General features: G+C 36.4%; 1 protein-coding gene and 1 long non-coding RNA gene across 2 annotated transcripts in view; both read left to right on the plus strand.

Moving 5' to 3' along the window:
• The window catches only part of NDC80 (NDC80 kinetochore complex component), a 43,605-nt gene that overhangs the window by 8,401 nt on the left and 7,712 nt on the right, over window positions 1–27,492 (plus strand). The window contains exons 7-14 of the mRNA XM_008537391.2: window positions 6,930–7,019; window positions 9,161–9,254; window positions 10,538–10,644; window positions 11,396–11,540; window positions 14,642–14,847; window positions 19,150–19,302; window positions 21,741–21,830; window positions 27,242–27,334. Coding sequence (XP_008535613.1) covers window positions 6,930–7,019; window positions 9,161–9,254; window positions 10,538–10,644; window positions 11,396–11,540; window positions 14,642–14,847; window positions 19,150–19,302; window positions 21,741–21,830; window positions 27,242–27,334 — 978 coding nt within the window. The remainder of the gene's footprint in view (window positions 1–6,929; window positions 7,020–9,160; window positions 9,255–10,537; window positions 10,645–11,395; window positions 11,541–14,641; window positions 14,848–19,149; window positions 19,303–21,740; window positions 21,831–27,241; window positions 27,335–27,492) is intronic.
• LOC139084506 (uncharacterized) lies at window positions 24,184–26,741 on the plus strand. The gene is made up of 2 exons (XR_011541941.1): window positions 24,184–24,299; window positions 26,503–26,741. It is a non-coding gene; the product is annotated as an uncharacterized lncRNA (long non-coding RNA).

Raw genomic sequence — 27,492 nt, forward strand, 5'->3', positions numbered from 1 at the left:
CAATGTGAGAATCATTGAGAGACCATAGGTTACTTCTTCTAATTATCTTTCCCACTTAACAGAATACTAAAAATTTAGCCACACCTAGGATGGCATCCTTTACTCCCTGATGTTTAAAAAAAATTCTTTCACTTTTTCCCAAGTATTTTTATGGCTTCTTTGTATTATATTTAAATCTTATACCATCTACAGTTTATTTTAGCATTAAAAAAAGGAAATTTTATTTTATAAATGACTCATTCATGTATCTTAATACTATTTATTGAATAACCCATCTTTTCCCTTCACTTTTTTTCATTTTTATTATATTTTCTATTTTGCATTTTATTTTTTCTTTCATTTTATTGAGATATAATTGGCATACAGAACTGTATAAGTTTAAGGTATACAGAATAGTGACTTGACTTACAAATATTGAAGAATGCTTACCTCAATGAGTTTAGTTGACATCCATCATCTCATACAGATACCAAAAAGAAAAAAATCCTTGTGATAAGAAATTCTAGGATCTACTCTCTTAGCAACTTTCAGATATTCTAAACAGTAATGTTAGCTATCATCACGTTGTACATCATGTTGTACATTACATCCCCAGGACTTATTTATCTTATAACTGGAAGTTTGTACCTTTTGACCCCCTTCATCCAATTTCCCTATTCCCCAGCCCCCTGCCTCTGGTAGCCAAAAATAATGATCTCTTTTTCTATGACTTTATTTGTTGGTTTGTATTTTAAGTTTCCACATGTAAGTGAGATCATACAGTATTTGTCTTTCTCTGTCTGACTTATTTCGCTCAGTGTACTGCCCTCAAGATCCATCCGTGTTGTCACAAATGGCAGAATTTCCTTCTTTTTTATGGCTGAAGAGTATTCCATTGTATGTATATCTATATATATACACACCACATTTTCTTTATCCATTCATCCATCAATAGACACTTAGGTATTTCTCTGTCTTGGCTATTATAAATAATGCTGCAATGAACATAGGAGTGCAGCTGTCTCTTGGACATAGTGATTTCCTTTCCTTCAGATACATACCCAGAAGTGGAATTGCTGGATCATATGGTAGTTCTACCTTTAATTTCTTAAGTAACCTCCATACTGTTCTCCACGGTGGTTGTACCAATTTAAAATCACACCAAAAGTGCACAAGGGTTCCTTTTTCTCCACATCCTTGCCCGCATTTGTTACCTCTTATCTTTTCAATGCTAGCCATTCTTACAGGTGTGATGCAATATCTCATGGTGGTTATGATTTGCGTTTCCCTAATGATTAGTGATGTTGTGCACCTTTTCATATACCTGTTGGCCGTTTGAATATCTTCTTTGGGAATATGTCTACTCAGGTCCTTTGCCCATTTTTTAATTGAATTTTTTTTCTACTTTTAAGTTGTATGACTTCTCTTTTGGATAGTAAGTCCTTAGCAGATAAATGATTTGCAAATATTTTCTCCCATTCCATAGATTGTCCTTTGATTTTGTTGATCATTTCTTTTCTGTGCAGAAGCATTTTAGTTTCTCTCTTTATGTCGATTAGTATTAACTTTATATATTTAGGTGCTCCAGTGTTGTTGCATAAATATTTACAAATGTTATAGCTTCTTGATGGAGTGACCCCTTTATCATTATATAATGACCTCTGTTGTCTCTTCTTACCATTTTTAGTTTAAGGTCTATTTTCTCTGATATATATATGCCCCCTGTGCTTTTTTTTTGGTTACCATTTGCTTGAAATATCTTTTTCCATCCCTTGACTCTCAATCTATCTGTGTCTTTACAGCTAAAGTGAATCTTTTATAGCATACTGTGATCCTGTTTTTTTGTCCATATTCAGCTATTCTGTGTCTTTTGGTTGGAGAGTTTAATCCATTTACATTTAAAGTAATTATTGACGGATAAGGACTTACTATTGCCATTTTGTTAATTATTTGCTGACTGTGTTGTAGATCCATTGTTCCTTGATTCTTATCCTGCTGTCTTTTGTAGTTGATGACTTTGGGTATCAGTATGCTTTGACAACTGTATCATGTTCTTTTGTGTAACAACTTCATGTTTTTCCCATGTGGTTACCATAGGACTTATCTTAAAACATATAACGCCTTATTTTAAACTGATAACAACCTAACTTTGATACCATTTCCTAAACTTTACACTTTTACTTTTCCTCTCCCTTACATTTTAGGTTATTGAGGTTACAGTTTACAAAGTTTTTATATTGTGTTTGCAATAACAGATTATTGTAGTTACAGTTATTTTTAATACATTTTTTTAACAATTAAACCAGAGTTGTAAATGAATTACACACCACGATTACCATATTAGAAAATCCGATTCAACTGTATGTTAATCATTACCAGATTACCCTACTTTTATATGTTTTTACATTCTTAATTAATGTCCTTTTACTTCCACTCAAAGAACTCTGTTTAGCATTTCTTGTAAGGTGGGTCTAGTGGCAATGAATTTCCTCAGTTTTTGTTTATTCAGGAAAGTCTTTAACTCTCATTCATTTCTAAAGGACAACTTTGCCAAATATAGTACTCTTGGTTGACAGTTTCTTCTTTCAATATTTTGAATATATCATCCCATTCTTTCCTGGCCTGAAAAGTTTCTTTTGAGAGTTCTACCAATAGTCTTATGAGGATTTCCTTGTATGTAACGTCTCTCTTTTGTCTTACTGCTTTCAAAATTTTTTCTTTGTCTTTGACTTTGGGCAGTTTAATTATAAGGTCTTTCAACGTAGCCCTATTTGAGTTCAACCTCTTTGGTCTCCTTTGGGCTTCATGGATCCGGATGTCCATTTTCTCCCCAGCTTTGGGAAGTTTTCAGCCGTTATTGCTTTAAATATACTTTCTATTGATTTTTCTTTCTCTTCTCCTTCTGGGATTCCCATAGTGCTGATATTGTTTCTTTTAATGATATCCCATAGGCTTTCTTCACTCTTTTTTCTTTTTGCTCCTCTGAATGGATCATTTCAAATGTCTCGTCTTCTAGATCACTGATTTTTTCTTCTGTATAGTCAACTCTGATTTTGAAGCTCTCTGTTGAATTCTTCAGATCAGTCTTTTTCTCAGCTCTATGATTTCTGTTTGATTTTTTTTTGATGCTTTCTATTTCTTTGTTGAACTTCTCATTTTGTTCATGTGTTTTCCTAATTTCATTTGGTTGTCTATGTGTTCTTATAGTTCACTAAATGTCTTTAATAGGATTGTTCTGAATTAGTTCATAGATCTCCATTTCTTTAGGGTCAGGTATTGGAGCTTTATTAGCTTCCCTTGGTCGTGTCATGTTTATCTGACTTTTCACGATCCTTGATTCCTTATGTTGGTCTCTGTGCATTTGAGTAAGCAATCTCCTCTCCTAGACTCCGCAGGTTTGCTTTGGCAGAAACAGTTCTTCCACCAGTCACCTCAGTTTGTGTTTCTGGATATGTTAGCTGGTAACATCCTTGGGCAGGTAGAGCTTGCTTATTAGAGGCTATTTTTGGGTGAGATCGCTGCCTGAGCTCTGAGGTTGGGAGTGTGAGGGGTGGTACCACTGGCTGAGAAGAGTTGGATAAGACTACTGACTTGGTTCCCTGCTCAAGCAAGGCTATAGGATGGACTCCATAGTTTCCTGGGTTCTCTACTCAGCCTTCCTAGATAATTGGGACTGGGTACTATACTCAGCAGTAGGCTGAGCTATGAATTAGCTTCCCTGTGCTGGCGGAGCAGCAGAATAGCCCCAAAGCCTACATGGCTCATTGTTTGGGATCCCAAATCAGGCAAGAATGTGCACTAATTCTCTGGCCAGAAGGAGCCACCAGTTTTGCTCTGAATTTGGGGAAAAACAGGGGCTGTGCTCTCTTCTAGTGCGACTGTAAGTAGGGCTTCAGGGTGGGCTGAATAGCCTCTCCCATGCTCTCGTTAGCTTCCCTGGTCAGGCAAGCTAAAAGCTGTAAAAAGCAGTGGGCAGGGCTACAACTTAGTTTCCCTGCCCAAGAAGTCCCTCCATAGATGCTCCAAGGCCGGCAAAGCTCTTGTTTGGGGATCAAATTAGGTAGAACTATGCACCAGTTTCCCTGCCTGGCAGGCCACCATCCTAGCCCTGCAGACAATAGGGCTGCCAACCAGGTTCTCCATTTAACTGCCACTCTCAGAGTTGCAGGGTAGGCTGCACAGATTCCTGGGAGCTCTGGTTAGGTTTCTTGGTCACGTCACGCTGGAGGCTGTATTCACCTTTGGACAGGGCTATAAATTAGCTTCCCTGCTGGATTAGGGTTGCAAAATAGGCCCCACAGCTTGCAAGGTTCTTGGGGAATAAAATCAGACAGAAGTGTGTGTTAAGCTCCCTGGATAATGGGGCTACCATCTTGGCTCTGCAGACAGAGAGCCTCTGGCCAGGTTCTTTGCTCAAGTACCACTGTAATCAGGGCTGCAGAGTGGGCTACTGAAATTCTTATGAGATCCAGTTAGGTTTTTTCGTTAGCAAGGTTGGAGGCTGTATTCAGTAGTAGGCAGGGCTATGGATTAGTTTCCCTGTCTGGAAGGGGATTAGCGGGGTGACAGAACAGGCTCCAAGGCTGGCAGGATTCTTACTGGGGAGCTAATCAGGCAGACCTGTGCACCAAACTCCCTGGCAGACGGGGTTACTGGCTTGGCTCTGCGGATGAGCAGACCTGCTGGCCAGGTTCTCTGCTCACATGCTGCTGAGCGAAGCAGTTTTCCAGGTGCTCCAGCCAGGCTTTCTGGTCTGGGAAGGCCAAAAGCTACACTCAGCAGTAGATGGGGCTATGAATTAGCTCTCTTGCAGAACAGGCTCCAAGGCCAACAGGCTCTTTGTTTGTAGTGTAGACTCAAGTCAACTTATGTCCCAAGTTTCCTGTCCAAATGGGGCCACTGGCTTTGCTCTGTGGACAGTCAGCTCTGCCTGCTTGGCTCTTTGCTCTAGTGTTTCTGGGCTAAGCAGCTTTTCAGGTGTTCCAGCCAGGCTTCTGGTCCGGTGGGGCTAGGAGCTACACTCAGCAATTGGTTGGGCTATGTATTAGTTTCCTGCCTCGGCAGAGGGGCAGACCAGGCTCCAGGGCCACCAAGGCTCTTTGTTTGAGGTCCTGAATCAGGCAGACCTGTGCCCCACCAAGTTCCCTGGTCAGACTGCACCACCGTCTTGGCTCTGCAGGTGAGCAAAGCCACTGGTTATTGGAACTACTTCTTGGGCAATGCAAGTTGGAACTCGGTCTGGCAAGATCCAAGTGCTGGTTACTGTAAGCCCCTCCACCCTCCATCACAATCTAATTCCCAGTGATCAAGCCTCAAAGATTCCTCCAAAATCCTAGAGAGGCGAGACCAGAGTATAACTCCCAGGAAGGGACCCACAATGCTGGAGGAGCTGGATGTCTACACTGGGCTCTCTTTTCCCTCTTGAGGAATCAGAGGCTCAAGGGAGCCCTCTTGGCTCAGCGCTGCCAGGCCTGGGGGAGGGGCAGTGCGGTCAGGGTGTAGCCACTCCTCTTATCCTTCTAATGTGGTCCCTCTCCGTCTCTGTGGTGCAGAGCGGTGCTTCAGCCTCAATCCCATGTTCTAGGGTTTCACTGTGGTACTTTGTCCATGAATAGTTGTTAATTGCTCTTCTTGTGAAGCAGGGCAAAGTCGGGAATGATCTATTTCACCATTTCAGAGACTTTACCCTCTTCACAGTTTTGAATTGTCACCAATATATTCTTAAACCTATTTCTCTCTTCTTTTTTCCTATCCATGCATTATGACCATACTAATTCTTGTAGCTCTCTAATATGTTTTATCTCGTAAAGGAAGATTCTTACTGCTTTTCACAATTTTCTAGCTATTCTCTCTCACTCTTTAAATTATTTTTTCAAATTCCAAAAGAGATCTTGTTGTAATTTTTTTTTTTACTGTTATGGCATTGAATTCATAGATATATTGCAGGGAGATTCCCATCTTGACAATATTTAGTCTTGTCATTTGGAAAAGTGATAAATCTCTCTTTAATTCGTATCTTTTTTTCCCTCAGTAAAACTGTAGTTTTCTTCATATCCGTCCACACATTTTTATTAAGGAGATTCTGTGTGTTTTGTTTCTACAGTGCACAGGCTTTTTCCCTTTTTTTGTTTTTTATGTTTTTTTCATTTTATTTCTAACGTTATTACTAAGGGAGTTTTTTTGTATTTACTACCCTTATTGAATTGCCTTATTACTACTGTTTTCAATTGTTTTCTGTTACTACCACTGTTTTCCAGTGAAATATTTTCGCTTTATCATTCAGTTAGCATATATTCAGATAGAAGATAATATTTATTATGTTGAAATTTATCCACCTGTTTCTAATTTTTATCAAAAATGATCATTGGTGGTTATCATATGCTTTTGCAGGATCTCTTGAGATTATTGTTTTCTCTTAACCTATTCAAATGATATATTTGTTCCCTAATAGCCTTTATTTGTTCATTGTTTATTATTCCTTCACTCTACTCCTGAATTCAGTTTGTTAATGTTTTATAAATAAAGTGTTATTTCTTCCCTCACTCCCACTCTGCCTCCTAGCACAGAGCATTGCATATTATAGGTCCTTATTACAGTGTTTGACTGATAGGAGTTTCACCCGAGTTACCCTTTCTCCTTTACTCAGAAGCATGAAAAGGAGGTCCAAGAGCTCCAGGTTAGCTTTTTGGTTAGTAGTCAAAGTGGCCTAGGGTCTTGCTTATCCCAGATCCCTCTGAGCCCATCCTTTTTTAGTCCTAAAGGATTTAGTTACTAAAATCAAATGATTATATTTTAAGTTTCAATAAAATAACCTCTCAAGAGACTTTCAGTCATGCAATAAGGTAAATGCTTCTAAAAATGACACTAAAAACAAATTTGACAAAACATGAAAGCGATGTGTTTTTCTCATAAACTTAATCAACTTAATATGTTGCTTGTGTACTAATTAGTTACACACTGCCATGAAAGAAAGCTCCCCTATATTTGATGATGGACAGCCTTGGGGAGAAGAAACTGAAGATGGAATTATGCATAATAAGGTACTTTACATAACCATAAACATGAGAGTTATCTTGATATTATTAACTAAATGTGTCACTATTGAAATTAATATATTCTTCTGTAGAGCTTGTCTTTTTGCTTCCTGAAAAACTTCCAAAACTGATTTTTAAAATATATCAATATATTTACTCTTGGAATTACATTGTAATTTCCTAATTAACTAGGCACAGAAATTTGAAAATGTTAACTAAGTAAAAAATGCAAGGCAATTGGAATTAAATTGTAATATGTTGTTGTTATGTATATAGATGTAACATTTCTTTTCCTCCCCCATTTTTTAGAATGAAGATATCAATAGTGGCAACATTTTTTAATATAATTCTTTGACAATACAAAGTATAATAGATTAGGCCTTAGAATATTGCATTTTGGTTTTTTGTTTGTTAGTTTTGTTTTGGCCTTTTTAGTTAGGCATATTGCCACTTAGATCAGAGTTGCCACTCCCAAAAGTGATTGAGGTAAAAGTAAACAGATAATCTAAATTGATTCCCAAACCATAGTTTATAGGAGCTTAAACCGTGTAACTAACTCCAGTCTATTTCCTAAAATACACAAATTTATATGTCCAAATGGAGCAAACACTAACTCCAAGGAATACATTTATAATATTGAGATTAAACATTAATGTCCCCCAGCATATGTAAAAGACCAGTCACCATGCCAGGTCCCTAAAAAGAAAAACCATTTCCTGCTCTAATTCTAATCTTCACTCTTTGGAGCATTTGTCATAAAAAGAAAGTAGAAATAACTTTGGTCTCATCTTTCATTACTACCTGGGAAATAGTTCAAAGATATATCAACTGATTGGTGTGGTATCATTGCTTTTTTTTTCTTACAAAGAATAGCCATGCCCCTTTCCTGCTTCAGCAATGATCCCTGCAGGAGAAGCATCTAGAAAGCCTTTGATCCTACTTTTGAGAGAATTCTCCTCCCACGTTGCAATATGTGTGCTGTACTAGATTTATTTATACCTTAGTTTTCACCCAAACACAATTACAACACCTATTAAATATTAAATTTATTGACTTTCATGCTAAAGGCTTAAACCAGTAAAAGTTAATCTTGCTATTTTAGCTTAATTATTTCAGATGACAATATATAGAGAAGCACTTTGGAAACTATAAAGTGCCATTTCTAATTAAAGAAATTTATCAAAGTATCCGACTTCACCATATTCTGAGCTTCTCTCTAGCTTTGTGGGTCCAGAAACTTAATTTTTTTTTAAAACTGCAAAATCAAAATTGACCAAGCTTAAGGAAACTGATTCACTCTTTCCAAATTTATAGGAGACTCATCTGAAGTAGAATGAACTGTATGAATTTCCCATCAGTGGTACACCTTTCCAGTTACAGGAATACTCATCCTGCCTATTAAGGATTCCCCTTCCATATCAACCAAGTAATGAGAAGGTTGCTTAGTAAGCAGAGAATCAGCACAAAGGGAATTGGTTTGTCTTGAAGGATATTTATTTCATCTAGGCTATGGAAAATTCTGGTCAGCCATCCTTACCTCCTAACAAAGTGTTCATCATCAGTGACCAAAACAACACATAACTGCAAAATACAGTGTTACTTTCTCTTGGATAAATATTAGGAATGCTAGTATTCCACTGTTTAGATCTCTCCTAACCATGCCACTTTTTAGCCTGAAGTTACAATATAATTACAGCCTTTATTAATTAGATTCCGGTTTTCACAACTAGACCTGCAGTTTACTTGGGCTTAGATGATCAACAGTTTATTTAAATTTTTCATAAGGTACATTATCTCTAAAAATGATTGTTCGTGCATTCTATGTTGAATTATATTTGTTAATAAGCTTCCTTATTCGACCTTCTCACAATTCTGAAGGTATGGTTTCTTTACTTTTTACTAAAAATCACCTTTATCCAAATTTGTGTTCTTTTCATCCTCATTATTCACATTAGAACTATCGTACTGAATAAATCTGTGCAGCATAATTAACGATATACCCTAGGTTTGTGTTTTATTTATAGGAGTTCATATAACTACTTAGTATTCCTTTTATTTTTTTAATTCAAATTTAAATTTCCACTTAGAAAAGTGAAACTAAATAGAGAATCATGGCTTTGTTTTTTAAATCTTCTGAACCCAATCAGTTGTTTTTGGACTACACCATAAAATGCTACGAGAGTTTCATGACTGGTGCCGACAGCTTTGAAGAGATGAATGCAGAGTTGCAGTCGAAGCTGAGTAAGTGTTCCCATTCCTAGTGTGCTCACTTTTGGTCATTTATTTAACTGTGTTCATGGAGTTGTAGGCTATCTTACCATGCCAGTGTTTATATGAGCTACCCCCTTTAAATGCATTTAGATGCCTACTGATTTTTATCTTCATTGTTTTTTTGGTGGAGAGAAGTAATAATTAAGCAGAAAGAATACTGGTGCTGAAGTCAGACCTGATGTATGACCCTTTACTGGCTGTGTGACCTTAACAAACTACTTAACCTGTCTTATAAAGTTTTGCAAGATTAGATGGCAGTGTGTATAAAGTATCAAACACATTACCAGGAGCACAGATATAATCAGTGAATGTTACTCCTCTGAGGGGATAATTTCCCTGTGATATCCTTGCTTTACTATTTGAGAAATTAAAGCACCAATTAGTCAAAAGACATAAGGTCTCTTTCAAAATTTTTGGTAGAAAGTTAACGGGCCATTATATTTCCAAAGAAAGAAATTCTTTATTTCTCTACTCGGCTATAATCTAGTGACATTCACTATTTGCTGGCCAACTCTAAATGTTCCAGAGATATTATTTTATATTGTTGTTCCTTTTATTGAAATAGTCTTGTATGTAAAATGCCAGAGTGAGAGATAAAAATAGATAAATTTAAGATGTGTAAAGCTGTTCCTCCAAAGACAATGGAATCAATCAAAACAGGACAATATCACCTTGCCAGTAGCACAAAAGGTGAAAGCAGTCCCTCATGTTCCCATGGGATGTACCTTCCTGAAGAGTAACCAGGATAATTTCAGCTTGTCCACATGAGAAAGGGAGCAAGGTAAATGAGGTTTTGTTTTAAAAGAGGAAAATTCATAGTGATCTAATACAGAAAGCATCTAGTGAGTTCTTTGATATTTGTTTATAATTAATTAAGCATATAAATTGCATTCAAACAATATTTATTGTATACTTGCTGTGTTCTAGCCACCATTTAGGCACTGAGGATACAGTAATGAATAAGAGATAAAGATCTCTGCCCTTATGAGCTTATATTTTATTAGAGACAATAATTAAATGAAGAACTGTTAGTCAAATGGTGATAAGTGCTACAGAGAAAAATAAAGCAGGATGAGGTAGAGAGTGTAGTGAAGGGAAAGATTTGCTATTTTCCAGAGGGTAAGATATCCTTCATTAATAGTGTTTTGAGCAAAGACCAGAAGGAAATGAGGGAGAGAGCAGTGGTGAAAACCTGGGAAAGAATGTTCTAGGCAGATCTGAGATCTTATGAAGTTTGTGTGTTTTGTCTCCAGAGGATTTATTTAATGTAGATGCTTCCAAGCTGGAATCGTTAGCAGCAAAAAACAAAGCATTGAATGAACAGATTGCAAAACTGGAACAAGAAAGAGAGAAAGAACCGGTTAGTAAATGTGCTTATTTTCAGTAGGCTTACACACTTACTTAGCTCTTTTGGACTCTTGGGTCTCCTTAGAGAATACCAGCAGTTTCTTTATCAAATTTTTTTTTAAAAAGTAGGTTAGCAAAATAAGCTTCTGAAAAGTTAAAATTTTTTACGCAGGACAGAACCCCCAGTGAAAACATGTTTGGTATCTCTGGAGCTTTGTTGTCCCTTGTGCTCTATCAGTCTTGGACTAATCATGTTCAGAATATGATGAAAGAGTCTTACCTGTTTACGTAAGACCAAAAAGATCTTTTGAACAAGTCCCGATGTCACACACCTCTAGGGAGCACTATGTACAAGAGGCCCTGAGTTTCGTAATTAGTGGAAAGGGAATGGTAATGAGTGGGTTTATATAGTATATTGTATCTTAAGGGCTTTCTAAAAGTTAAATGATAATATCCAGATATCTAATTTTATGTTATGTATTATATTACTGAAGCTCCCAGTCTGTTCTGTAAAATATCAGATTTTAAATGTTTGTGCTTTTTTATTCTAGCCCTTGACTTTTTTCTATCCCGAATTGACTTTTTAGAAAGTACATCTTCTGAATTAGGTAATAACAGTAAAATCCCCTTGTAGTTCTTTTGACTTCCTCTAAAAATCAAAGGAAAACTCTAATTTACCTTTCTCTAATATTGCTGTACTTTCAAGTAAAGTATGGAATGATTATTGATGAGAATAACTAATTCAATGGTCTTTTCTTTTAAAGAATCGTCTAGAGTCATTGAGAAAACTGAAAGCTTCCTTACAAGCAGATGTTCAAAAATATCAGGCATACATGAGCAATTTGGAGTCTCATTCAGCCATTCTTGACCAGAAATTGAGTGGTCTTGATGAAGAAATTTCTAGAGTAGGTAAGTACAACTAATGCTGGAAGAGATCATTCAGAGTTGGATTGGGCCCAGAGTTGGATGGGGAGCTGTGTGGGATTTATCATATAGAAGCAGCTTTGTCATCCATGTCTTTTTTCCTTTAATGGCAAATGGCTATAGCAGGCTGCCAAATTTTCAGTGCCTTCTGCATCAGCTTTCTGAGACTGCTGCTGTAACAAATTAACACGAACTTGGTTGCTTAAAACAACAGAAATTCGCAGTTTGAAAGGCTAGAAGTTCGAAATCCAGCAGGGCCACACTTCACTGGAAGAGTCTGGGAGAGAATCCATTCTTTACCTCTTCTAGCTTATGGTGTCTGATGGCATTCCTGAGATTACGGCCATGTCAGTCCAATCTCTGCCTCCATCCCCACATTGCCTTCTGTTGTGTCTCTCTCTCCTCTTCTGTCTTTAATTTCTCTCTGTCTCTATCTTTTTGGGGTTTTTTTTGTTTTTTGGTTTTTTTAAGATTAGCCCTGAGCTAACATCTGCCAATCCTCCTCTTTTTGCTGAGGAAGACTGGCCCTGACCTAACTTCCATGCCCATCTTCCTCTACTTTATGTGTGGGACGCCTGCCACAGCATGGCTTGCCAAGTGGTGCCATGTCCACACCCAGGATCCGAACCAGCAAACCCCAGGCTGCTGAAGCAGAACGTGCTCACTTACCTACTGCACTGCCAGGCTGGCCCCATCTGCCTCTGTCTTTTGAGAACATTTATGATGGCATTTAGAGTCCACCTAGATAATCCAGGGTAATCTCATCTCAAAATACTTAATTTAATCACATCTGCCAAAACCTCTTTTCCAAATAAGGTAACGTTTACAAACTCCAGCAATTAGGACTTCACGTCTTCGGGTGGCCATTATTCAACCTACTCTACCTTCTAAGATGTTTTCAGGCACCTGGCTTTTTGAGGCCGAGCTTACCTAAGAACATCTGCTGCCTGAATAAAATATATATTCTATTCCACCTTGTAATTAATAAGCCAGATTCTTAAATATCTGCTGACCTCAGTCTGCTATAATTGTCTTATCCTCCGTCACTACCTCAGCAGCTTATACTGATTAAAAATAAGGTGAAAAGATGCACGTACTACAATTCTTTGAAAGCAAAGGTCCAATTAAAGAAAGGTTGTTTGTATCCTAGTGTTCCTAACATTTTCATAAACACACATCAATCTTAATCATAAAACTCTGAAAATACTGTGGCGCGTGAATTGATTGATACTTCGGTGGTGCCAAAAGGAGAGGAAACGAAGGTATCTACAAATTACATAGCCCATTGGACCACAGCTTACAGAATAAAAACTATGTGGACCTACTACACTATTTTCCCACATCTTTGCCTGCTTCGGTTTTATTCTTTTAGGATTTTAAAAGCTGTATCTTTCCTACGTAGGAGTTCTATAGATACTCCTTAGGATGTTTGATCTGACTTTTAGTCTATAGAATATTGATTATCTGTCAAGTCAAGGATAATAATTATCTGGGGTATTTGCTGAATCAGTTTATTTTTTTCCACATAACTCTGACTACATATATTAGATTTGCTCTAAACCAATTCTTTAAATAGTTTACACTTGGCCCCTAATGTTTGTCTCCATGATGACAAGGAAGCATAGACTCATTTCCTATTATAGCAATGTTTGTAATGCAATTAAATCAATACTTTATAATATTAATACTATATCTTCCTTACTGGTATTTAATCAAGAGAGCTTTCATACTTCCTCTATGTTTCTTGTATTTTTTTCCAGTAATTGCAAATTGAGTAGGTGAGAGAAAATACTTCAGCAATCATTTACTAGTCCAGAGCAATTTAGTTTGATTATTAGATAACTGTTAATAACAATAATTAGATAACTGTTAAACTAAGATATTTTTATTCTGAGTATTTTAACTTTCTTGATTGTTTGAAGCCCTTCATAGCCAAGAGTGAATGAGACGTTTGAACTCTCTAGATATTGTACATTGTGAATTTTTTGTGCAGATTCCTGTAATAAATGTATAAAATTTTACTTAAACCAACAGTTAATTTATTTTTATTTTGAGCTCAGGTGGGAGTTTCCCAACTACAGTGCTACGAATAGGTTATGACAAAACCAAAATCTTGATCCTCTCAGCCTTTGGGATGATTCTCTTGGCCCCTTTGGTCAGCCATTAAAAATACTGTCATATTCTTTTAAGCTATGAGTCACAAAAGGTTGGAAAACACTATTCTATATAACCCCAAATATTTTAAATTTGATAGCTTTTCTTCAGTCTGCAGGTCCTTGGCTGATCATTTGCTGTTTGTATGTACCATTTTCTCTTGGTCATTCTTGATTACAAATTTTGGTAAATAGACAAAGCAAGAACCTAACCATTATGGTTGCTTAATATCTGATGAAACCACTGAAAATGTCAATGAAATAAGAATAAACTGATGTGTTTTAGTATAAATTTTTTTTTTTTAAGATTTTATTTTTTTCCTTTTTCTCCCCAAAGCCCCCCAGTACATAGTTGTATATTCTTCGTTCTGGGTCCTTCTAGTTGTGGCATGTGGGACGCTGCCTCAGCGTGGTTTGATGAGTGGTGCCATGTCTGCGCCCAGGATTTGAACCAACGAAACACTGGGCCGCCTGCAGCGGAGCGCACGAACTTAACCACTCGGCCACAGGGCCAGCCCCTAAATATTTTTATGTTTGTGAAAAACTTGTGGGTTTTCTGACTTATTGCAGAGACTCATGCAGGAGTATTAAGTGCATTTGAACTGAACATTCACAGACTTTCCCTTGAAAGTGTAACAATTCTTAATCATAATCAATATGTGTGGGACCATATTTTTTTCATGTAGCACTTTCTGAAAACCATAGCAAGCCAAAAAAGAAATAAGGTTGTAACATAAAACTTTTAATTGTATCATCTTTCAAGAATGTTATCAACAAGGTGGAATTAAACAGGATTATCTTAAAAAAGAAGAGAAAAATACACATGTACATAACTTAGAAATTCAGACATCTTTATCAACCCTGTTAAATAATGGCATCAATTTCTTTGTAGGAATTGAAGGAACTTAACAAATTTGTTTTTTTTCAATGCAGAAATAGAGTGTGAAACAATGAAACAGGAGAATACTCGACTACAAAATATTGTTGATAATCAGAAGTACTCAGTTGCAGACATTGAGAGAATAAATCATGAAAGAAATGAATTGCAGCAGACCATTAATAAATTAACCAAGGACCTGGAGGCTGAACAACAACAGTTGTGGAATGAGGAGCTAAAATATGCCAGAGGCAAAGAGGCGGTATGTCATACTATTTCCAGAGCGGCAGCTCGTCGGAGCTGACCTTTGTAGAGGTCTGTCCCAGTTAGGAGAAGCTGAGTGGGTGGAATAAATTGGCTAAGGAGATACAATTTTTTAACATTGACATTCTACTGAAACAAACTCATCCCTTTATGTCAATTAAGTAACACCCCAATTTCTCTCAATCAGATTTTAGGTGGCCTGTGTTTTCTAACAGTGAGCTCATAAATAAGCAAAAATATCTCTAAGGCCATGAAAATAACTTTCATAAATCCTGTGCCGTTTATTCTAGAAGAGGATATGTGTCATCTCTTCACTTACCTATTCACTACTCAAACACTTACTTAACATCTGCTGTGTGCCCATTGCCATGCTGGGCATAGAGGAAATAAAGATAAAAAGGCATAGACTCTCCCCTCAGGAAACTTCCAATCTAGTTGATATTTTTCTACCGTGAGATCAGACCTCTAATAGATGTTTGCACAGGGTACCAGATTTAGTGTGCATGGTGTGGGGAGATGGATGAGGTGGTTTTTAGAAAGGCTTGCTTGAAGAGATAACACCTGAACTGAATTGAGAAGAGTTAACATGGCAAGGGTAGGGGAGTCAGCAAAGAAAGAAATATATGGGAAAGCTCAGAGAGAAAATAGCATGGTACACTCTAATATAAGCTTTTCAAATGGCTGGAGCTTAATAGCAAGGGATGGGGGCACATGGCAAAAGACAAGACTCAAGAGATAAGCATAGACCAGATGATGAAGATCATTTTCATGTTTAGATGTTTAGACTTTATCCTGAAACTTCCAAGAAGCCATTAAAATTTTTAAACAGATATGATCACATTTCAGAGAAATCTCACATTTGGTAATGTGAAAAATGGGTTGGAAGGGAGCAAAACCGTCAGTTAAGGATCTGTGGCAGTGATGTGGTAGAAATTACAAGCTGAATTTAGGTAATGCTAGTGGAGATTCAAAGACATGAGTGGGTTCTGGCTACTTAGGAGGCTGAGCGAATAAGGCTTGATAAAAGAGGGGAGCAGTCAGTGTCTGGTGTGGGCCGTGGGGGAAGCAGTAGTAGCACACAGGAATAGAAGAGAAGGAGAAGTTGCCTGTCAGAAGTGGGGATAGTATGCTGGATCTGCTGTGTCCAGGGGGCATCCAAGTGAAAATAACTAATAGACTATTGTTATGTGGGGCTGGACCTCAGTATAAAATATCTGGGTTTGTAATATAGAGTTGGTAAAAATCAGTATATATTGTGATTGATATATTACAAGGCACAAGTATAGGTGAATTCACCAGGGAAGAATGCATAGGGGGAAGATAGAACTCTGAGAACACCAACATCTTGGAGTTGAGGCCTTGAAGAGAAGCCTAAAAGGAACCTGAGGACTAGCCAGAGAGATCAAGAGAATAGAAGCTAAGAGAGGAAAGAGTCAAGAAGGAATAAGCAGTGTCAAGTGCAGTAAAGGATTAAAAAGTTTCTGTCAGGGATTAAAAAGTTTCTGTCAGATTCAGTAACAGCAGTCACTAGTGACTGCATCAGAACCAAATTATTTGACTTCATTTTCATTTTTAACCAACGTTGTTGAGAAAGTGGGCTTATTGACCACACGAACTTCTAGATAATTAAAGTTTATCCTTATTTTTGTTGGCAGTCCTTTATAAATGCTCTGTGTGTCTGCCTTATTTAGCTATACGTTAATTACTCTTACTTTTCAGTGTCGCTCTCGTTAGACGTGAACTTTTTCTTAGTGCTTCGGCATAATCGTGGACATGACGTCGTGTATTCTAAAACAATGTAATAAGTTAACAGGCTGTCTAAGAACATTTTTCCCTTCAAATAGTTCCAACAATTATCTTTTCTGCTATTACATTATTTGCATTCCTAAGAAAATTTATGTAAGTTAAGACTTTCTTTTTTTAAGAAAAGGTAAGAAAGTATGTCATTCAAAAGGCTTTTTTTTTAATGGAGACAAGCTGACTGGAGAGTTTCCAAATTAAATTTTGGTTTGAAGTTCTTCACCCTAGTATTTTCAGTTAGAATGTTTGTTCATTGGTAAGTGTAGTTCTGAAATTTAAACCTCACTGAGAAAAATTTATTCTCTATCTTTTGCTCCAAAAGTAATGGGGTATTTTTGTCCTATTATTGCCAGTACTTTCCTTAGTACAGTTAAAATAAAAACAGTAGTTCAAACAAAGCAGTTGTGTTTGCCTAAGAGGGCAATACTGGTTTTTCATCCTGGTCACATTATAAAATACATTATAGGCATGGTGCAAGTAGTTTCTTAATCATTCAAGTTTTAACTTTTTTGCATTTTTAAAAGTCTGTATTTTACACACCTGAATATGTAATTGTTATAATGGAATAGACAGTTCAGTATGAGCAGTAAGCATTACCCCCTTTTATGACCCTGTTTCACCATATTTTTGCTTTGCCTTAACATCTGTACTGCCTTATCCTCCTGATCCTCTAGGTAATCTCTCTCCCTGTGTATTAAGGAGAAAAATATACACTTATAAGAAATAGCCTGTGGTGATGATCCCAAAAGACTTTGAACCTAGAATTTGGTAAACCTATTTCAGCCCTGGACTTGCCTCCACACACCAATGTGACCTCAACATGTCATCTAACCTCTCATAGCCTCAGTTTCCTTATTTATAAAATGAAGTGTGGTTAGACTAGATCCGTGAATCCAAAATAAGTTATTTCAACAGATGTTAATGACTATATTTTCTCTCTCAAGCACAGTGTGGGAAAGGGGAAATTATGAATCTCTAGACTAGGTAAACTCTGAGTTTACCTGAAGTTAGCTGTATGAATGCTATTTTTGATTGGGAGGATCAAGCTGAAAGAAGAAGATTATCTGGGAAGTAGGTAAGCAGTAGCTAATGAGGGGCCAGAGGAGGGCCATGGGCAGTGAGGAGAAAGCCTTAGAGCACTGTGTAAGAGAGTATTAAAGAATGGTAGCAGAATGCAAAAGTTCAACAGAAGCATTTCGTTCATCATCTTTTCTGGACTAATTTTTATTCCACACGCCACCTCTGACTGGTAACCTTCTGGAGCTCTATCTTGAGGTAGACATTGAGACTACATCTGCACTCATCATGAAAGAGTGTGATATGTTTTCACTGTCTAAAATGGTTGTGGGAAGGGAAAATGTGCCACATATTTGCTCTCCCTGCAGTTTGGTGTGATAAAGTGCGTGGGTTTGTGAAAGCTGTTTTCATTAGGTAAATAAAATGCTAGAGAAGAACAGAAGAAACTACCCCAAGACACTTTAGTGTAACCACAAATAGACCTACATACCTTTATAGTCCCTAGAGAGCTACTTTATTACAAATTATAGTGGTCGAAATGATTTCCTGATTCACTAATAAAAAATCTTTAATATATAAGTAGTACTGCTTTTGAGAACTGATAAATTTTTGGAAATTGCAAATTATCTAAGCAAGTTCTGATGGGTGCTCTTGCCACTGCCTTCTTTCACTCAAAGTATTCCTTGTTAGGGATAAGTAGCAGCAGTGAGGAACCAAGTGTATTAAATAGAGGAAGCAGGGTGGAAATACATTGCTTAAACTCTGCAAGTTCTTTTATTTAATCAAATATTGAATATCTACTATTATAGGTGCTGGGGATGCAGCTTCTTTCATGGCCTTTACATTCAAGTAGTGGATTAAACAAATAAATAATATATGTCAGGGAGTAATAAGTGCAATGAAGAAAAATAAAGTAAGAGGATAGAGAAATTGAGGGGGCCATATGGAAAGCCTTTCTGATGCTGTAATTTGAACAGAGCCTTGAAAGAAGGAAGGAGACCAGGAAATGTTGAATATGTTGCTAAAATATTTTTATCAAAGCAGTTCAAATAACATTTTGAGACTTAAATGATTACATTTCACTTATTTTAGGTAAGTGAAATGTTTTGTTCATTGACAGAACTAAGTTTTGTTGGTGTTTGTTTCATAATTTCTCTGACACTTTAAAAAGTGAGTTTTAGTTAATACCTAAATATGGACTCTTATTCTAAACCATTTGTCAGATAATGGAAGAACAGTAGTATATTGCTTACTAATTAATTATAGTCTTAAAATTATCTTACAAATTTAGTGAGTAAAATCTTTCATTCTTTGTATTTTAAGACTGCCACCCTTACTACTAAAAAATACTAAATTACTAAACTACCAAAACATAGACACAATATAATGTTTGTGTAAAATTGCAGAAATGCTAATTGAAAATCATATGGAATGGGGCTGTTTGAATTTTTTTAACATTTCTTTTTCTCTTCTCTTCTTACAGATTGAAACACAATTAGCAGAGTATCACAAATTGGCTAGAAAATTAAAACTTATTCCTAAGGGTGCTGAGAATTCCAAAGGTTATGACTTTGAAATTAAGTTTAATCCTGAAGCTGGAGCCAACTGCCTTGTCAAATACCGAGCTCAAGTTTATGTAAGTAATCACGAATACTTCAGAAGGTTTATAAATGGTGTGATGGATGTCTGGTTCATATACTTGTAAGTAAGAGTTTTAAATTGTAGCATGTCCGTAACTCAGGACTAAACATAGAAATACAACACTGAAACTTTTTATCTCCTTTCTTCTTGGTAGTAGAAATCTTCTCTCTATTGTACCTTATTCTTTAAATTACAAAGCCTTTTATTCCTCTCTACCTAACTTTATTCGACTATCCAGTAAAAAAATTGATTACATATAAAATAGACACCAGGATTATAAAGACAACAATGACCTGACCTTTGCTGTCAAGTTGCTACCGGTCCCCTCAGGGGAGAAAAACATAAATAAATAAATGCTATGTGCATGCTTTATTAGAACACTTTCCAAGGTGTGGTTACAAGAGCAATTCTTTCCAGAACTGAGAGAAAAGTCTCCACAGAGATGGTGAACCTGGGACAGAATCTCAAAAGGTGAAGTATTTGTGGGGGTGGTCTGTGGAAAAGAGTCAGGCACAAGGACACACATGAAGGCGTGAAATATAATGGGGCATTTAGTAACACTAGCAGTCAATGATGAGAAATCTACACTAATTTTTAGATATGGTCAAGAATGTAATTTGGGGAGGAAAATTTTTAAATTGCTCTTTTGCAACTTCTTATTCACAGATTTTAGTGTTTTAGTGGCTCCCCAGAAATGTCAGTTTTCAAAATACTGAGTTTTTGAATGGAAGAATGTCAATTTAAGTCTAAAGCTGTGCATTTTTCCCTTGAGAATGATTCATCCATTCAGTAAATTATTTATTGAGTACATACAATATCCCATACCAGCTGTGCGCTCGAGATAAAATACCCAGAACGATATGGTCCCAACTTTCCCAAAGATTGCAATTTATTAGTGGACAGACTTTGATTAAATAAAGTTAGACTCATTTTCAATATTAAAAAAATGCATTCAGTAAACAGTTAGTCTTTTACTGAATTGTTTCTCTAACAGTAGCTAGCTGGGAAGGCAGGTAGATGGATGGGCAGGCAGGCAGGCAGATAGAGTTTGCTCACAACTATTTTAAATAGTTTGACATGACTGGTGCGAGGAAATAATTACCTAATTCAAATCACTATAGGAAAGATTACCCAGTGCAAAAAGAATACATATGCTCAGAAAATAAGGAAATTTTTTCTTTGATATTTGGAAATAGTTTTACGTAATAATAGAACAATAAAACTAGAAATATCATCAAGAAGGTGCAACCCCAACTGTTATAAGTCGTATTTGGAAGAAGTTCTTAAAGAGATTAAAGAAGCCATTGCATCTTTCAAAAAAAGAGCAGCCAAAATTAAAACTCAGCAATAACTTCCAAAGACCTACTGAAAACATAGTAATATACAGGGTTTCCTTTTGGAGTGATGAAAGTGTTTTGGAACTAGAGGTGATGATTACACAACGTTGTGAATGTGCTAAATACCACTGAATTGTACACTTTAAAACAGTTAATTTTAAGTTAAATTCATTTTAACTTAATTATTTCAGTTTAACTCATTTTAAAGTATGTTTCACCTCATTAAAAAAAATAGTATAAAGCAATGAAGTACTGTGTTGAAATAAAATCAGTAGAATAGAGGGTAAACATAAGAAATACAAGCGGCTAAGAGCTTCCAGGTTGGTAAACACATGAGATACAGGGAAAACGGCATGCCCAGAGAGCATGGAAGCTCTGCACCCCTTCCCAAATTTCTTGCCCTATGCACCTCTTCCATCTGGCTGTTCCTAAGTTATGCCCTTATTTAAATAAACTGATAAACATTTGCCTCTTCTGGCCCCCCACCTTGCTTTATTCATGGAACAACGCACCCCAGCAATCTCTCTGCAGTAGTGTGTCAAGATCTTCCTCATTCCTTGTGTAGCCTCAGAGTCCTCCATTGTATGGCTTATTCAACCAGTCCCTGTTGATGGACATATGCCATGTTTCATGTCTTTTGTTACTACAATAGAGTTAAAATGAATAGCAAAAAGAAGAAGAAGAAATACAAACAGATAATTTTAAGAGTAAACAGTTGAAAAGGACTAAAAGAAAAATGATGCATCTGGAAAACATAGCATAAAAATACAATCTACATATAAATTGTTTTTGAGAAAGATACTACATTAAACTAAGTGTACTTATAAAATGTTTAAATAATAGCAGTGAATTTCCAGAATAGATAAGGAAATCTAGAATTTTGCAGGTATTCAAAACCAGAAGGAAGTTACACACTGTAGTTATAAAAATTACATTCAATATTAGTTTTATTTTCTTATTGATGGTGTATTAATTTAGATTAAAAACATCATGGCTTCACTTTTTTTCTCCAAAAGTGGTTCCTCCTATCATGAAGCATGATAGAAATTTTGTAATTCCATGTGTCATGTAACCCACATTCCTGTGTATTTTATAGGTACCACTCAAGGAACTCCTGAATGAAACTGAAGAAGAAATTAATAAAGCTTTAAATAAAAAAATGGGGCTAGAGGATACCTTAGAACAAGTAAGTAACAAAATGTAGAGTCACTAAAAGCAAAAATAAGATTTTTAAAACTTAAAATTAGGGCCAGCCCTGGTGGCCTAGTCATTAAGTTCGGCGCACTCCACTTCAGTGGCCTGGGTTCGGGGCCTGGGCGCAGACCTATACCGCTTGTCTGTCAGTGGCCATGCTATGGTGGTGGCTCACATACAAAAAGAGGAAGATTGGCAGTGGATGTTAGCTCAGGGCAAATCTTTCTCAGCAAAAAAAGGAAAAAAACTTGAATGTGATTTGTGATTTCTGATTGCTAAGAAATGAATTTTTAATAAAATATGAAAAATGAGAGTTGATTATACCCTTGACTTAGAAGCATTTGAAGTAATTTTTTAAGTAACTTAAATTTCCTAGGCTTCACATATCATTGATGACAAAGAGATATGAAACTGAGTACATTTCCCTTTTTTTAATGGAGAATTGCCTCTAACTTGAGATAATTTAATAATAGTCTTCTTTATACTAAAAGGGATTTGAGGTAGCTACTTTAAAGTAGGTATGTATCATTTGGGGTTAGAGACTAACTAGCTTTGATAGATAAGGAGATTTTTGTTTACCAAGTTTTTCATTCTGAACCATGGAATTCAGGAGAACTCAAATTTAAATGCCTCTAGAACTCTATTTCCAAAAGTGGTGTACAGAAAGTTCCTGCTTCTGAAATACTTGAAACATAACATCACCAATATCCCTGAGAGAGAACACTACTACTGTATTCAGTAACCTTCAGAGTAAACATTGTTATAGTAGATTAAGAAAAGTTAAGAAGCTATTTCTCAGATGCAAACAAAAGGCATTGTTTACATAACACCAAACAATTAAAGGAAACCCTAGTTAATTGAACTCTTCAAGAACTATTGTGTTCTGGCTAACAGATTTCAAGATACAGTAGTCCCCTCTTACCCATAGGAGATTCATTCCAAGACCCCCATCAGATGCCTGAAACCGGATATTACTGAACTCTATATGTGTTCTTTCCTATACATACCTGTGATAAAGTTTAATTTATAAATTAGGCACAGTAAGAGATTAACAACAGTAACTAATAATGGAACAGAACAATTATAACAATATACTGTAATAAAAGTTATTATGGGTCTTAGCAACCCCAGCATACGATTTTTTTTTTTTTTCTTAGCAAGTTGAGAACTTTCACCATTTCTCTTAAAGGAAGCACTTTATGGCTTCTTGGGCATAGTCAAATTACCGGCATCACTACTCTCACACTTTGGGGACCTTACTAAGTAAACTAAGAGTTATTTGAACACAAGCACTGTGATACTGCAACAGTCAATCCAGTAGCCAAGACAGCTACTAAGTGACTGACTGGCGGGCAGAGTATACAGTGTGGATACACTGGACAAAGGGATGGTACACATTCCAGGTGGGACTGGGTTGAGTGGCGCAAGATTTCATCACGCTACTCAGAGTAGTATGTAATTAAAAACTTATGAATTGTTTATTTCTGGAATTTTCCATTTATTATTTTTGAACCCCAGTTGACCACAGATAACTGAAACTGGGGAAAGTAAAACCACAGGGAGAGGGGACTACTGTATTTTGGTAAGCTCACAGTGTTGGCATTTTGAAGAATACGTTCGAGGGCCACAAGACTAGAGACCCACAATTAAGAGATTTAACAATATCCTAAGCAGTCAGTGGTAAGGACCCAAACCAAGGCTATTGAAGTAAAGATAGAGAAAAGAGGTTTAAAGATTGAAACAACATAATTTAGTGGTCCATTTGGATGTGAAAGTTAAGGAAAAGAGAGAAATTAAGAATGTCCAGTATCCACGTTTGGTATGTGGTATTAAAGGAAAATTGTTCATGACACTTGTTAAAGGCAGTAAGGCAGACTTTATTCAAGGGGGGCTACTACAATGGAGTTTTGTAATAGTTGAGAGAAATTGGGCTTAACTATAAATACAACAAAGAAAAATGAGAATTTATAGCCAAGAAGCAGGATGGGGATCAGTGGATGGAAAATTACTGAGAGCAAACATCAGGGATAAGGGGAGATTCTGGCTAAACTAACATAACAGAGTTCTTGCTGAAGGAGGCCAAGGTGGTCAGACATCAGCTGGGGGTTGGTGGAGGATGAGGAACTTGATCAGATATTGAAGATGGGGGATTCTGCTTAAACTGACTTAGCAGGATTCTTGCTAAAATCGGACAATACAGAGACAAACACGGAAGCCCAAAAGTCAGCCTAGTTGAGAAGAGCGTTCAGGAGAGCCTGAGTAGTTTGGTCAACAAGAGAGTCTTTGTCAGTGGCGATGTTCTAGAACCTTGATAAGGAATACAAGAGAATGGTATAGAAGAGAGAATTCCAGAGTGGGATATGCTAAATTTCAAGTCTCTGGGACGTCTACTGGAGAATGTCCAGTAGACAGTTGGAGTTTGGAAATATACAGATATAGATGGATATTTCTTACCATGCAGGTAATTAAAGCCAAGAGATCGCCCAGGTGTGAGAGTGAGAGAGAGCTCTCCCAAGTGAGCAAATGAGAATATGGCCAGGATCAGAATCCTGGGAGAACACTGATATCCAAAGTACAAGCAGAGAAAGAGAAGCCCATAAGGAAGAGTTAGAAGGAACTCCCAAGACTTAAAGAGAAAACCAGGAGTTTCCATGGTCTTAGAAACCAAGGAAGGGGATTTCAGAAGGGAGGGATTAGCAACTGGAAATGTTACCCAGATGACATATAAAATTAAGGCTGGAAGGTACTCATTGACTTTAACAAGTAAGATGTTACTGGTGACATTTGCAAAAGCAATTTTATGACGCAGAGGAGCCAGAAGGCATATCACTGTGGATTGAAGTTTGAAGGGTAGAAGAGGAAGATACTATGCTATGAATAGGCTGCTCTTCGTGGACTACTACACATTAGACTGTTACACGTGTTTGAGTCTAAGGAAAAGAGGAGATGGAACAGTAGTTAGAAAGTGGTATATGGGAAAAGTTTCTATCTTTTGTGGTTTTGCTTTGGGTTTTTTTTTTTTTTTTATCAGGGAGAGGCTTTGGTTTTAAAGACAAGAGAGTGAGTTCAAGGGAAAGAGGGAAAAGTTAGGAGCAAAAGGGGTTGATGGATTTGAATGTGATCGGTGAAGAAATATGAAGGCACGAGATCCAGAGAATTGCTGGAGGGGTACTTCTCTTTGTGAGGAAAGTGGGTGCCCTGCATCCTGATACTGACTGGAAGGAATGAGGAAAGATCTCTTACAAATATGTCGGTTGTGTCGCAACAGGAGAAAATCCTCTTTCTTCTCTTCTTGATTTCTTATAGCTGAACTAGTAATAAAACTGACACAAGGCCAGATTAACACCCCAGTTTAATACGTATGTATTGGAGATCATAAAGAAGTGATGCTCAGAGAGTGAACAAAGTAGGCAGTATATATATCTTTTATGCAAAGAAAGAGTAAATTTGTGAAGAATTGACAGAACAAAGAAACTTAAGTTTGGGGTATGAAATTAGGAATTTAAGCAGAGTTTAGGTTTGAGGTAGTAAATTAGCAAGGTTGGTTTATGCAGGTTTCTCGGCCCTGAGTCACCTAGCTCTGGTGATAAGGATGCAGGGAGAGCGCCTTTCACAGGGGAGGTTTCTTTCCTGCTTCATGGGGCACAGCGACAGGAGGGTCAGAATGCCCTTTCTGCATTCTAAGGTATCTCATCTCAGGTAACTTTAGTTCAATATAATATGTTATTGTGGGATATTTTGAATTAGCCTGCGCTGGGCTCCAACAGTTGGTCAGAGGCGAGAAGTGATGGAATTCCAGTCTAGTGGCTTCTGTCTTCTTAATGATAGAAGGAAAAAAATCATCTAATTAAAGTAATTAATGATATCTTCTTTGCTTATAAGCATCTTGGGAGCTCTTTATTGAATGAATGGATGAAAAAGATACTGGAGGAAGTATGCCAAATATTAATAGTGATTCCTTTGGGCTGCAGAATTATTGGTGATTGTTGTTTTCTTTAATTTTTCCCCTATTGACCACAATGGAAATGTGTATTTTTGTAATCAGGGGAAACTTTAATTAATTGATGAAACTTTAGTAAAGCTGACGTGGAAGGTAGAAGCTGCTCAGAGATAAGTAAACATAATTTTGACAAACCGTGAGGGCCTGATGGAAGTTCCGGTTATTTGGGTGTCCATTGGTCTTATTGCAGATGAATTTAATGAAACAACTTGTTTAACTTATTAGTTACTTCAGAAGTAACATATCGTTATATTGGAAGCAAAGTTTATAGCTTCAATGACTCTAGTCTTTAAAATAATTTGACAGGCAGGTGGTAGAGAAAAAGTCCTTGGAGTTAGAACATCTGGTTTTGAGTTCTGGGCATATGCTAGCTGCATGATCCTGAGTAAATAGCATTCTTTCCAACCTACTCCTCTTGCTTGTAAAATAGGAAAGGAACATCCCTTACAAGGGACTTTTTATGATTAAATAAGAAGTATATGCAAATTTCTTTAATAAATGTAATCATTTTACCATTCTCTTTTGCCAAATAACATTAGCTTTACTAAATTTTTCCCAAAACATGTATATATAATTTTTTTTAATTTCACGTAAGTGTAGAATATCCTTTTAAAGAAAGATGTCGGCTTATTGATACATTTTAACTATTTTCTGTTTCCTGCAGGAAATATATTCCTCTTGGTATAGCTGAAAAACATTGTATTAATTACTGGTATCAACTGCTATCAGCACTTGTCAACAGGAAATGAACTTTAGAAACACTTTTTTTCTTCAGTTTTGGTTTCAACATATCTTAAAGCTCAAGCTTTAACAAGATGAAATGTGCTTATTTTATTACTCTTTGGAAGAACGCATTGAGTGTAACCAGTTAGCAAACATTATCCAATAAAATCAGTATGAGTAGTTCTGTTTAACATCCCAGAAAGTGAACACACAAATGGAAAGCTAGATAACCAACTAAAGTCTAAGTAAAGCTAGACTTCAAAATAGAAAGCAAAAACAATTTATGTTTATTAATAAATATAAAAATATTAGTATCTGTAATATTTAAATAATATTTAATAATAATATATATAAGAGCTTAAAAAGCACTCCCACAGCTACTAGCGGAAAAACGGATTTTGGTATCCTTGTTTTACTGAGACTTAAGCCAGACTTGATTCTTAACTAATGCCCTACTATACCACTCTGCATTTAAACATTATACATTAAAATAACATGTTTCCTTGAGATTAACTCCTCTTAGGGAGATAATAAATTTCTTGGACAAATGATAGGTGAGAGTCCAAAAGGATCACAAGAAATACAATAGTTCAGTTAGTTGATTGATAATATAAAAGTTCTTTATTAAAAATTTTTTGATGTACAGTTATGATTTCTAAACCAAAGTTTTATTCCTCAAGTTAAATACAATGATAACTGAAAGCAGGAGAAGTGTAAGATCTCTGAAAGAAGAAGTTCAAAAGCTGGATGATCTTTACCAACAAAAAGTTAAGGTAAGAACTTTGCCACCGTTTGTATAGGTTAGCGAAAGCTGTCATAAATTGATTGACTAGGCATCTGTTCTGACATCGAACTGAAATTTTTAAACTATATCTTACAACTTGTGTTTTAGTTTAGTTTCTCTTCCAAAGTTTATTGTAAGGAGTTATTT

The sequence above is a fragment of the Equus przewalskii genome, chromosome 7 (genome assembly GCF_037783145.1).
Source record: "Equus przewalskii isolate Varuska chromosome 7, EquPr2, whole genome shotgun sequence".
Classification (NCBI taxonomy): Eukaryota; Metazoa; Chordata; class Mammalia; order Perissodactyla; family Equidae; genus Equus; species Equus przewalskii.